The sequence below is a fragment of the Hippoglossus stenolepis genome, chromosome 21 (assembly GCF_022539355.2).
Source record: "Hippoglossus stenolepis isolate QCI-W04-F060 chromosome 21, HSTE1.2, whole genome shotgun sequence".
In the NCBI taxonomy this organism is placed as follows: domain Eukaryota; kingdom Metazoa; phylum Chordata; class Actinopteri; order Pleuronectiformes; family Pleuronectidae; genus Hippoglossus; species Hippoglossus stenolepis.
This window is the reverse complement of record NC_061503.1, coordinates 19,968,254-19,982,263: the sequence shown is the minus strand read 5'-3', so window position 1 is coordinate 19,982,263 and position 14,010 is coordinate 19,968,254. Positions and strand designations below refer to the sequence as shown.

The 14,010-nt window shown below is 45.2% G+C and overlaps 1 protein-coding gene across 1 annotated transcript in view; it reads right to left on the bottom strand.

Moving 5' to 3' along the window:
• Positions 1-290: 290 nt before the first annotated feature.
• grid1b (glutamate receptor, ionotropic, delta 1b) overlaps positions 291-14,010 on the bottom strand; it is a 268,042-nt gene continuing 254,322 nt past the window's right edge. The window contains 8 exon segments of the mRNA XM_047338469.1: positions 291-800; positions 3,806-3,848; positions 3,850-3,944; positions 5,795-6,035; positions 8,627-8,793; positions 9,522-9,717; positions 12,285-12,423; positions 13,997-14,010. The exon segment at positions 13,997-14,010 is cut by the window's right edge and continues 326 nt beyond it. Of these exon segments, the coding sequence (XP_047194425.1) occupies positions 318-800; positions 3,806-3,848; positions 3,850-3,944; positions 5,795-6,035; positions 8,627-8,793; positions 9,522-9,717; positions 12,285-12,423; positions 13,997-14,010 (1,378 nt within the window). The 3' untranslated portion in view covers positions 291-317.

The window sequence follows — 14,010 nt, the reverse complement described above, 5'->3', positions numbered from 1 at the left end:
TAATCTTGTTTATATACGATTTTTTTAGCTCGTTTTGTTTGTTTTTATATAACTCAACTTCAAAAATTGAGAATATTCAAAATACACTTTGACCTCACTTCGTTCTCTTGGTATTTACACGTATGTACAGGAGACAGGTTGACCCCCGACACTCCTCCGACCCCCTGTTTCTCTGTGACGTGGTCGTTTCTGAACAGGAAGTGAGATACAAAATCTTTTACTTTGTACATTTTGTTTTTTTTCTTCTATAATAATTTTCCTCTAAGCCCTTCTTCCAACACACACACACACTCGTCATGATGCAATTTGACGCCCCCCTATATGGATGTACTGTGAGTGGCCTCAATGGCTTCGGGTATGGGTCCTGCGGAGACTGCCTGGTAGGACATTGGCATGGGCGTCTTGCCAGGGCTCTGTCGGAAGAGCCCCCCGTTGGGGGCCCTGTGTTTGCACTGCATGGTGCCGCTGAGGCTGGAGCTGCTGAGCGGGTGGTGCAGGGGCAACATTGTGCTGCCAGGGCCCTGGGACAGAGGTAGCGTCCTGCCTAGGGTCCCCCCATGGTGAGGGTGGGGAAGAGGAGGAGGCGGCGCCCCCTCCCCGGGGAGGAACGTGGTCACAGCGTGGCCCGAGGGGGGGTAGTCCCGCACGGACTCCGGCCCCTGCACCTGGCTGGGCTGCATGCTGCCGATGTCCAGCGCAGAGATCTCGATAGAGGGGCCGGGGATCTGCTTGTGGGCCAAGTCCTCGTCCAAAAGACTGTTCATACGACGATGCACCTGCTCCAGATTCACCTCCTTGTCCTACAGAGGAGGAGCGGGGGGGTGGAGGACAGAGGGGAGACAGGGGGGGGGACACAGAGGCTGAGATTGGCGACGGGCCGGTTTCTCAGACTGATTCAGGTCTGATGCTGCTCCTCACATTCTCCTTCTGACACTGAATTTGGCCTTTGAGTTTTGATTGGCGGGCTGACGTCTGACCCGCTGAGCACCGAGGCCACAAACCAATTAGTCACAAACACTTGAAATCAAACTTGGCCGGTGAGAAGTAAAGGTTTGATGTCTGGAGCAAAACGATCCTGGAGCCGAACGGACTCGGTTTGTTGTAAAGTTATTCGAGTTGTTTTCTCGTGAGATTTAGAAACTGAGGAGTCGATTGTTTTGCTTCAGGATCGACTCTGGATCTTAGATCGAAATTAAATAAATAAACGTAGGGTGTAAACTCGTGTCTCTGCGTTTAACTAAACATGTGTTTGTTTGTTGTTCTTTCTCGTCTGTAAAACGTTTGAGTCTGAACGTCTGAACGCAGCTCGTTGAAACAAGTCGTCACTTTACAACAAACTCACGAAGTCGGTTGTTCCAGCATCAGTGAGATTAGTCACAGAAACACGAGTGAGATTCAGAACAATGACACATTTACACTGTGTATTAATATCACACATATATTCATGTTGCAGTGATGTCAGCAGCAGGGGCGGAGCCAGGATTTTACTAATGTAGCCCCCCCAAACCCACCCCTGCAGATTCGACTGAGGAACAGTTTCTGTCGATTTTAAATTTGGGCCCTTTTTACATTTTTACTATTTCAAACTTATTTTCTATTTTCTATATTTTTTTAATAAGATGTCTCCAAAGTTTTGTTTTCATTACGTTCATGGCAGAGAAATTAACAGGAAATGATGCGTGTGCTTAAATAGTACGGTTGGTATTGTTTTTTGTATCATGTCTTTATTATGAAGGAGCCACAGGAAATGAAAATGATTCGTCAGCGTTTAGTCACGACTTCTGCGGCTCCTAAATTTTTTTCGATTTTTAACAAAAAAAATATAGTGTCGAATCTTGTAGTTTTTCTTCTATATTTGCATTTCTGGTAAACAAAAGCTGCTAAAAGTGTGTTTGCTGCCCCCTGCTGATCAGTATGTAGCATATATCTGTGGTAGTAAACAGTGTCTGCTGTTACCACCAGTAACCACAGGTGTCGCCAAATCAACCACGACTGAAATCTGAAGGGTTATAACTTTAACGAATTACACAACTATATTTTTGTTAATTTCCTCAAATTTATTTAAAATGATATGTTATTAATTCTAGTGTTGACAAGGAATTTTTTTTAATAAATTTGTATATTTATCTATTGCTGTATTTCTTAAGGAAAAGATCGAGCTCCAGTCGAGAAGTCGTAAACACTTGTTAATGCAGGAGGTGTGAACGGTTCCTCTCAGCCTCAGAGAGACGCCCTCAAAGACGATTAAAGCGTCTGAGCGCAGGTTTTTGTTCCGAGCGGCCGCCGCCTCATTAAAACATGTTTTCAGCTGCAGCGGCGAACTGGCATCTCGCCTGAATAAATAAACGTCTGGGATTAAACCTCGTCCAGTCGTTAGAGAGCGAGCGCCGATGTGGGCGAAGAGGAAGAAAACAACAGCCGGCGTCTGAAAGCTTCGGTTCATTTAGAAAACAATCAGCTCTTTTGAAGAGCGCTCCCGGTGGAGCGGAGGAGTTAAATCACTCTTTCTCTTGCGTCGTTACGAATCAAACTGTCGAGTGGTTGGTGCTGAACTGTGATAAAAACAGTTTTCAGTTGTTTCGGGTTCTTTTAGGATTCGTGTGACTCTTTGAAACCTTTGGCTCAGAATTCAGTTTGGAACAAGTGGACTTTACATCAGCGTCTCTGCCGTGAACGAGTCGACAGCGGACGAGACCACGAACGCTGAGGCGTAAACAATCGAGTGATCCCGAATCGTTTTCATTTATTTCGGCTGAGACACAAAAACTTTCTGATTCACCAACGTATATATTGTTTTTTTCAGTGAGGCACAGATACTTTGAGCCAGATGCTAACGTTAGCACAGGACATCCCCGAGGCTGATGGGAATTCAACAGTTTGACCTAATGATGGCGCCAGAGACAGGTTTAGTGATAAGTTACTTTAGTTAAGTCGATAATGAGAGTAAATTAAAAGGCACAGAGACGTTTGTCGGATTTCTTGTGATTCACAGTGAAACTTGTTTATTCTGTTCACCAGGTTCAGGCGAACATGAGGTCAGAGGTCAGAGGTCAGAGGTCAGCCCTTATGAGACGTGTCGACACAGTTATAAATGTCTGAGTGAACAAACAGAAAAGCACCAGGACGGTTTCTGATGACCGGGGGGGTTCAGCATTAATGATGAGGTAACAGGAGGTCGAGCACCAGTTTAAACGTATAATATCGAATCGTCTGCGTAGAGTTAAACAACAAATTCACTTTCAGATTTCAGTTTTTCACTTTTATGAGTTGTTCTTTGTTTAAAGCTGAAATTCTCTGGTTCTGGAAATTATTTTTAGAATTTCAATCCTTGCAATCCTCTCTGCTGAGGCTAATTAGCTTTAGCACTTTTAGCAGTTGATGGTTGAATGAGCCATAAAATGTGGGATTTAAGATTTGTGAAGTAAATCATCGCCTGTTAAACAGTTTTAGCTTCAGGAAACTAGAAATAAATAAATAGAAATGTAACCATTAGCTTGTGATCCTGTCATTTAGTTTATGGTGGAAATAGATTAAAAATGAATATATAACGTGTTATCACCACTAATGCTCATTATGTCTTTGTCATATTTAGTCAAATATCTTTGGAGAGAAAACCAGAGATTTGTTTCCAGATCTTTTACGCCACAGAAAAACCAGACGAGTCCTGTTTTTCTAGATTCTAGATTTAGAAGTGACCACAAACCAAACGTCTGCAGATCACAGTGGTCGTTGAAGGCACAGATGTGTTGTTTAGACGATTATTTGGGTCTTTTTGTTAAATCATTGTATAGGATTCTATTCTGACCTGTATCAATAGCTTCTGCTTCATCCCAGCCTCTCTCTCTCTCTGTCCAAATGTCCCTCCTCCCCTCCGATGAAGCAGTTGTAATGTCATTATATGTCAATGGACCAGAAACCCTTGCCAGTCTGTAATCCTTAGTGACCTGCACGAGATCAGACAGTCAAGTGTAAATAAAGAAATAAAGGGATAGATGGAGAGAGGGAGAGGAGACAGACAACACGGGCGTCCACATTGACATATAATCTTCAATAAGACGTGAAACAGTGACAGTAGCAGGACTCATGGGCGAAGGATGTGGGACACAGATCTTTTACTAGAGGACGTTCACTTCACCGTCTGCTCACACTTTAGTTTATGGATCCACGTGGAAGCTTCGTCTGTCCCCTGTCACATGACTAACGTGCTGAGCTGCACATGTTCTACAGCAGATTGTGTTGTTGTGGTTGTCGAGGGGCAGAAGTTGTGTCAACGAGATCTGAGCTGGGTTCCTGTTCATGTGTTTTAACGTGTGTCTCCGGACTCTAGGTTCTACCTTCCTGTGGAGTCACATCCTCTATCTGGAAGGAGCACATTCAGGAACCAACACTTTTTGTGCGATGAAGAAAATGTTCAACACTAAACGTCACTTAACAAACAGAATATAATGATGATGTGTTCGTTAACAATTTGTGACCTAATGCCGCTGATATGTATTTTCACTCTGTGTGAACATGAAAGATGTTGATTTATGTGATGTTTCAAATTCTTCAGATCAATAAAGATTATTCAAATGAAACAGTCTGAGAAGAGATTTTATCATTACGTTACAGCCGTATTCTCGAAATCTTCTTTATCTCTTATAACATCTATACCTAATTAGTATAATTACAGATTAACATTTGTTTATCATTTAAACGCTCATTCACACTTAAACAAGTTATGATAGTTAAATTCATATTAAATCTGTTGCTGGGACACATTTAAATCCTCTGTGTTGTAAATCAGCTGCAAATAATTAATCCATGAATCTGTGTATTAATCATCAGATGTTTCCTTGTTGTCGTCATTAATATTGATTAGATGCATGAATGATTAATTAACTGCTCTTCCTGTGTAACTGTTTCATTAATGACAGAGTCAGGTTCTAATTGGCTGCTGTGTTTTTATTCCTCCTGAGTGTGTTTGAGTGACAGGACACGAAGCAGCTGCGATAACGATCAGACGCAGATTCAGATTCTCTCCGATGTTGTTAACGACTTTTTGTTTCTTTATGTCTTTTGATTTTACACTTAAAGGAAAACGTGTTTAAAGTGTGTGTGTGTGTGTGTGTGTGTGTGTGTGTGTGTGTGTGTGCCTGAGCCATCTCTCCCGCCTGCTAATTATAATCTGCACTCAGACCCTCGGGTGCAGGAAATTACCAAAGCTTCACAGTAGAAAATGAGTTTATAACAATAATTCAATAGCAGGCACTTGAATGGTGACGAGTGGACTCTGTGGGGATTAATGATTAAAGTCCGCGGGCGCTCTCGGCTGTAACACGCAGGACGAGCCGGGAGCCACATCCTTCTTGTTGTAGCTAATTCGACTCAGTTTGCTCGTAAAGACTCGAACCCGAAACCCCCCCGCTGGAGGAGGAGCTGCTGTTTATGAGCGTGTTAGTAGACGTGATGGTCTGAGCTGCACTGGAGGAGATGAGCTCTGTAAGTTCAGGTGGGAGGAGGTGGAAAAAAGAAATGGATAATAATAATGATGATAATAATAATGATGATAATCATAATGATGATAATAATAATAATAATCATAATCATAATACTAAGAGACCAAATTTGATTTCAATCAGTGGCCTGATGAGGTCAGCGCCCTCTGCCCCCCCGCGCTCTCTACCCTCCTCTACAGCTGGGTGTACTGGAGCTCCACTAAGTCGGGGCTCGCGTCTGCGGCTGGATCCTTAAAGTAGAGTGTGGCAGTGTCCTCCCCCCACTGGCCCGTCCGCCGGGCCCTGTGCTCAGTCACCTCTTTGGGCTGCTCCTGGCGGCAGCGGTTGCTGTTCCACCACGCCTCCAGCCCGGCCACCAGGCAGGCCAGCAGCAGGCCGGCGGCCAGGATGCAGAAGACGCCGGCGAAGCTGTGCAGCTTGAGGGAGCGGCCGTCGGGGCTGGCGCCGGCGTGGCTGTTGAGGTCACAGCGGCCGGTGCGAGGCCACCACTTCTGCTTCATGATGTCCAGGTCGCCTTTCTCCTGCAGCTCCAGGATCCTGGAGGAGAAGAGAGGAGCAGGTGAGTCACACACAGGATTCTGAGTTGATCCAGGGTCGTGTTGGGCTGAATGTTAAAGCTGCAGCTGTGACAACATGAAAAACACTTCTTTCAGAACTCGGCTTCTTTCAGAACTCGGCCTGTGTGTCAGAGCCGCCTTTAGAACGGATCACAGAAAGAGTCTTAAGCTATAATCAATACAACATTTGATTCGTAGCAAAAAACATATATTTCAGCCAAATATCAAAACATTATGTTCACTTCAGAACTGAGCTTCAATCGTCCAAAATCTTTTTATTAGATTTCAGCCTTTCAAAGAATATTACCTGATATTTATCCTGAAGGGAAAATGCATCAATAAAGACTTGATGTCAATATGATGTGTTGAGCTGAAAGTTGCAAAGTAAATACTGAGAGACTCTTTCTGTCCGACTCTCTGAAGCAGCGTCGTCGTGTCCCGCTGCAGATTCATGTTCATCAGGAGAAACGTGTGATGGTCAAACACTGAACTTCTGCTCTGACGTTTTGTTTCTGCACAAACCACAGAATCTTTTTAGAAGAGACGATTCGATGAACTCGACCGCTGAGCGTCAGAAATGTGACTTTCAACAACGTGTCGTATTTCTCAGTTGTTGATTGAGAGAAACTCGGCTGTTTCCTTCATGAAATCCACTCCAGTAAAAAGCCTCCTGCACAAAGCGGCGCTCGTCACAGCTGAATTTCTGTTTTTGAAATGGGTCGTTATGGGCAATTAGCCGAGCGCTTAATGCTGCGGATCGATGCTGCAGTGGAGAGAAAGTTCAGCTTCTCACGTCACTTCAAACCAAGCGTTGAGTCGATTCTAATCTAAATTGTCGCTTTTCACAAGCGTTTTATTTCTGCCAGGTTGAAAGCAGACGATTGAGGGTTCATCTTTTCAGAATAAGAGCTGGATTGATTTTGGTTCCAGCTCAGAATATGAATCGACACTTGGTTAGTAAAAGACAAGGCAGCAGGGGGCGCTGGTTCAGACTTTCAGGTCTGAAAACAACATGTTTGATCTCTTCATCATTTCAGACGTTTTCTCCGAGTGTTGGTGAAGTTTCCTCTGTGACCCGAGATGTTTTGTCTGTGATACGTGGAGTTTCGGTGCGGTAGCGCCCCCTTGCTGCTCAGTTTGGGGACTTAATTAAACAAACTGCGACATACAACCTACGTTCAGCTGCAGTAAAATCTCAGCCCAATTTGCTTTATTTAATCTGCTCAACTCAGCGTGAACGTGTTGAAGGTCAGTGCGCCACAGTACCCCCCCCATCGAAACACCCCGAGGACAAACTAGTTTTCAGCTGAAACGAGCAGCGGAGGAAACAAAGTGAGGTTATTAACGCAGGATTATCAAGAGGAGGCTCAGGATGGAGCAGCTGTGGGACCAGGTTTTAAAAGGATGATAATGGTTCTGCAGCCGAACAATAGCTCAGGCCTCAGTTTAACACTCGGACACATTATCCCCGCTCGTCCCCGCTCGTCCCCACTCGTCCCCGCTCGTCCCCGCGCGGCGCTCCTCGCTCCTGTGTAAAGACTTCATTAATAACTAGTGTTTGTCTCCATTCACCAACACAAACTAATCCCCAAATAAACACACTGCTGCTTAATTAAAGAGGAAGAGGAGGAGCAGAGGGACGAGGGACAAACCGACGCCTGACAATGAACCTGGCGATCGCTGCGACTCTGAGACCAGAGAAGAAGAAACTTCAAGAGTGGAGTCAGAGCAGGGTAAAATTACATTTTGGAAGCTGCTCTCGGGCCCCAGGTGCCCCCACTCAGCCACAGGGTGAGGAGACACAACCCAGAGAGCCCCCGTCAGTCGCCACTTTCCTGAAGTTTGTGTACTTCCTGTTTCTCGCCTGCCGATCGATACGAGACGGGTGAGAAAGTCGTCTCGTGTGATTCTTCGTTAACTCACGATGTAATGACGCAGAGATTTACTCGGCGATCAACGTGGTTTTGTAAACTCGCACTGGGATCAATTTGTGTTTGGAAGAGACGAGGTTTCACTCCGCGGCTCCAGGATTTCATCTTCAGCTCATCCTCTGAAGGAGATAAATGAATTAAGGAAAAACAAATCCAGCTTCTGCTTCGCAAATCAAATAAGTAATTAGTGCACGTCGCTGTGTTTACACATCACACCGTGAATAATCCCGTTTGCTGCTTAATACGCCTCCTTTCATCTGAGCTTAGCTGAGTTTAGCGTCGGGCATCGATTCAACAGCTTCATCACTGCCGCAGGTTTCTTCCTCCAGTCAGAGGCTCTCTGCTGTGATTGGCTGATGAGTCCAGATCAACAAAGCAGAAGCTCCATCGTGAACTCATCGTCAGGTTTCACTGCACAAAGCAAATGGTCGTTTGTTTGAGCAAAAGAAATCCAGAATATGTTATAAGAAGATTATCACGACCTGCTTCATGTGCATGAACCTGTGAACAACAAAATGTCCGATGATGATAACAGCAGCTTTAAAACGACTCTTCGTCTCCTGCACAAGTTCAGAAATGTTTTCACGGTTTGATTCTCCAGATTTGTCCCTGAGGTGAAAAGGTTTAAATGCACACTCACTTCTGAGAGAAGAGGTCTCTGTACGGGCTGCCGTGCTGCATGGCGATGCCGTAGCCTTTGCTGCTCATGCTGTTTCCCGACACGGTGATGGTGCAGTCGTCGTCCGTCAGCGCCGCGTACTCCAGCACCGCCATGTCCCACAGGAAGGCGTACGGACTCTTCTTGGCCTGTAGACAAACACACACAGGCGGTGACGGGTCCGACCCAGTTTGACCTGTTTTCTTTCCTCAGACACTGAAACACCTTCAGGTTCTGATCCTATGGGAACACTGGACATCAGGTGTCAGCTCAGCAGCCAATCAGAGACGCAGCTCTGTCGACAGGAGGTGACGGACAGTTCCCAGTTTCATGGATCAATCAGTAGATTCATTATGTGATGAACAGGAAGAATCTGGTTACTCAGAAAAATTAAGGTTTTGAGATTTTCAATGTTGGTCCCAGAAAATACAGAAAACATGGAATGAAGTTTGAACCAGGATATGATTCTGTACTGGACACTGTGTGTGTGTGTGTGTGTGTGTGTGTGTGTGTTACTCTAGTGTGTGTGTGTGTGTGTGTGTGTGTGTGTTCAGGGTAACCACAGAGAGAAGTCATCACAGAATCATGGGGGATGTTTATCATGCAAATGGCTGAATAATGGATTTGCTCAGAGCCGATTTATCTGTGATACTAATTTGTCATCGGCTGTTGGGAGATCTATGAGCACAACAACATAACAACACACACACACACACACACACACACACACACACACACACACACTGCGACACCGCTGCACTAACAGGTGTATTGTTGAATTGCTGCTGCAATTAAGTAATGAGTAAACAGAGGAGTGTGTGTTTTTGTGTGTATGGATGAACACACACAGACACACACACAGACACACAGTGTGTACCTTGCGTATTCCCTCTGACGGGCTGGACACAGAATAGTCCAGCCCGTTGTTCTTGCTGATCGTCCTCCACAGCTCAGCGTACGTGCTGTCCTGCTCCAGAGGGTTGGTCCCTTTGTTCCTGAAGTAGTCGTAGACCGCAGAGTCCCGCACCGTCCCGTAGTCCACGTCGATCTGCCGCACCAGGTCCTGGAACGACCTGAGGACACCACACGGAGACAAACACCTGAGGACACCACGGAGACAAACACCTGAGGACACCACGCGGAGACAAACACCTGAGGACACCACGCGGAGACAAACACCTGAGGACACCACGCAGAGACAAACACCTGAGGACACCACGCAGAGACAAACACCTGAGGACACCACGCAGAGACAAACACCTGAGGACACCACGCGGAGACAAACACCTGAGGACACCACGCGGAGACAAACACCTGAGGACACCACGCGGAGACAAACACCTGAGGACACCACGCAGAGACAAACACCTGAGGACACCACGCAGAGACAAACACCTGAGGACACCGAGCCGCTTCCAGAGGACAACCAGGGATTAGTCGGAGTCCAAGAGTCTGAACGTGGTTCATGTTTGTCGGGTCAACACTTGAAGGTTGTTCGGAAAAATACTTATTTATTTGGAGTAAGTGTTAATGTGCCTCTGCAGTGATCTCACTTTGTTTCAGACACAAACTTTATTGTTTCACATCTTTATTCTTCCCCTCGTGTCTCCGCCCCCCCGCCTCCTTCTATTTGCCTCTCCTCTGCAGACGTCGTGTTTTCAGGTCGGCTGCTGCGACCGAGCCGCTGAGGTCGAGGAACATTGTTCCAGAAGAACCGGGCGAAAACAGGGAACAGCGGGAAAATCTAAAATCATCACGTCGCGAAAACACAGTCACTCAAAGAGGCGCACACACACACACACACACACACACACACACACACACACACACACACACACACACTCAGAAGATAAATAGAAGGGTCGGACTTTGATGTTCTAACACTCTGAGTTACGCATCAACCAAACGTGTAAAAATGAAACGCCATGTTTGATCTTCAGCCCGTAACAGTGACCACCAGGAGGCAAACAGCTGAGGACGCTGCGGACGACATCACACGTTCGACAGAAACTGGTGATGGAAGCGTTTCACATGTGATGTGGAGATCAAGCATTTCACACATCAGATTCACTTCAGTCAGAACGAGGAGTTCAAAGATGTTAGCAGGAGGCTAATGTTAGCAAGTGGCTAATGTTAGCAAGTGGCTAATGTTAGCAGGAGGCTAATGTTAGCTTGGACAATGAGACTAAAGATTTGTTCAAGATAAAACAATAAAATGTTCTTTTAAAACTCTTATCAAATAATGTTCTTCAAGCAAAGATTAATTCTTAAAACGTAAAATATCTGAGTTTTCAGGTGTTAATTTAGGTTCATACACGAAAACAGATTGATATTGAGCTATTGAGATATTGAGTGTCCCGTTTATATGCTTACTTACTTATTACTTATACTCATTATGTTTTTTTTTATGTTCTTCCTTTCTGTTAATTTTGTCCAGTGAAAAACTGACAAATGAATAAAAAGTAAACGTCTTAAATGAAATAATGTGTAAAAGTTGTTGCGTTCTCAGTTTGTCGTTGTGATGAAACTCTGATCAGTAAAACGTGTTGTGGCCTCAGATGTTCCAGTTGAAGTTAAACTGGTTTCTCACTTTGCAGCTGAGAGCGACACACAAACTGAGCAGGTCTCCGACAACGTGACGTTAAAGAAAAGAAACTTTGAACTATTTCCTCGGTGTTATAAAACCTCACAGTTCTTTCCCCTCCAGGTTTTTCTCTGTGTTTGAAATAAAAAGCAGCAGGTTCACGTCAAGCTGCTCTGGAAGAGAAATATTCGAATCCGACGCTGAACCGACAGGATTCAACCCCACGACCTCAATTTCACAAAGATGCAGTTCTGGAAAACTTCAGGTTTTTAAAGCTTTAAACTAAATTCATACTTTTTAAAACCTGCTGCTAGAGGTGAAATGAACGGATGTGATGGTTCGACAGCTTCAGGTTCCAGACGTTCAGTCAAACGTTCACATTTCAACATGAAATATTCTGTTTCTTCTTCCTGAATCTCAGACTAAATTTATTTACTAAATTTGTGATGATATCAGATTTTACATTTTGTATAATTCTGATATGAATGAGGAGAATGAAATGAAAAGATGGATCCGTCAGGTCACAGTTTGTTGCTCGTTCTCTTTCCGGACTCAAAGACAGAAGAAGACGAAGCTCCTCAGATTTTAGCTTCTAAACATTAAACCTTTAAATTATAACTCAAGACCTGATTTAGTTTAATCTGATAAATATTCATTCTTTACTCTGAAAGGGGCTGAAACGTTCTCCTGGATGGTCGAGATCTTGATATCACTGAGGACGACAGGGTGTGTGTGTCTGAGGGTGTGAGTGTGTGTGTGTGTGTCTGAGGGGTGTGAGTGTGTGTGTGTGTGTCTGAGGGGGTGTGTTGTGTGTCTGAGGGTGTGAGGTGTGTGTGTGTGTCTGAGGGTGTGTGTGTGTGTGTGTGTGAGGTGTGTGTGTGTGAGAGTGTGTGTCCTCGTGTGAAAGTGGGATAAACAGATATTTAGACAATGATGCAGATGCTGTTTGAGTCTGAATTCACATTTGTTTAAATCTTTAGTAGCTGCAAACTCACACTGAGCTGTGTGTGTGTGTGTGTGTGTGTGTGTCTGAGGGTGTGTGTGTGTGTGTGTTACCATATAGCGTGGTCCATGCGTGACACCGTCAGGTACGCTGCCAGGTTCGCTGTGTACGATGAACACACGATGAGCGTGAAGAGCCACCAGCTTCCCATGACGATCCTCAGAGCCACCGAGCCCACCACACTGTCCCCGCCTACACACACAGACACACACAGACACACACAGACACACAAACAGGGATTTAGCAGGTTCAGTCTTCACATGTTTCCAGACTGATGCTGGGTGACCTCTCGGTTCAGGGTTACCAGGACGACGCCGGCCGCCAGAGTCAAACAGCGGGTGTGAGCGGCGCTCCATCAACCAGAGGCTGCACAGCTGCAGCTAATGACAACCTGTTAGGCCTAAAAGGTTTCCTAGGCAACCTGCCAGACCATAATAGGTGCAGCTGCTTCCCTGTGTGTGTGAGAGACATCTTTCCTCTGTTAGAAACCTCTTGTTTAGGTGGATGGATGTTTAATAACCTAATAATGTGCAGACGTTACAACTACAGACACTTTCTATCCCAACCTCTGGACACAGATACAGTTCATCTGTAGAGGAGCCTGGTGGGGGAGCAGTGGCGGGGGGAGCAGTGGGGGGACTGGGGTGAAGCTGATTCATGGAGGAGGAGGAGGAGAAGAATCATGGGAAAAGACGTGTTCGTCCTCACAGCAGCTGGAGCCACAGATGAGTGGGGGGTTCCTTCCAAATTGTCAAAGACGTTTTAAAAGGGTGGAGGACGTGTGAAGATATATGAAGGAGGAGAGGACGTCTTGGAAAGTGAATCATGTTTCAGAATGTGAGGAGAATTTTAACAAGTGTCTGATCTTGTTTTTCAGCCTGTTTGAGATTTAAGAGACGATTTTAGTGCATTTTAATGAAGAGTCAGGTTTTAGGAAGAGGTCGGTCGGAGGTCGGAGGATATTATGTCAGTGAATGTCCTCACAAGTACAGAACACACACACGCACGCACGCACAAGACACACACACACGCACGCACACACGCACACACACACACACATTCATTACTTCACTGACATGTCCTGCAGCTCTGGAATCTTAACCTCCCTCTAATTCATTTAAGCACTTTAAAGTTTTGTGGCCTTGTTTCTGCTTTTCTGTTAAATATTTCCTTCGCTACAAATCCTTCTGTGATTATTTTTCCCTGCTCTGTTTCTGTGTAATCCGTGTAACTGCTGCAAATTAAAACTCCCCAAAATCAAATTGAAATCCGCCTCTACAAGGCCGATAATCTCCCCGGTGCTGAGATCAGGAAGCGTGAGAATCTCTCAAAGAGACTCGTCTGCTTCTCGTCAACAGGAAACCGGCGTCGTGACGACACTCAGCTGCAGGACGACCAACTGAGGCACCAGCTTCCACCAGTCTGATCGGCTTCAGGTCAAATAAAGTGAGTCTTCGTTACTGTGAGAAACAACTTCACTGACATTGATTTAAAACATAAAGTGATGCTTCTGTGAGCGGCAACGACGAAGAGTCTCATGAGATACGAATATAAATGAGTGAACCTGAAACTCGCAGGTCGTCTCCATCAGGACGTTCACAGATCGGAACTTTCTTTGCCCCGTCAGAAGAAATCGATCGATTTCACTGAACTTAAATTCGGCTTCAATCCAACCTGTGACTCGATGAAAGTTAAGTTGATCCAACAGGATGAAGGATCTAAACCCTCCTCCCTGCTCCTTCTGTTTTTACATCTCTGCTCTCACCTTGCTGCACGAAT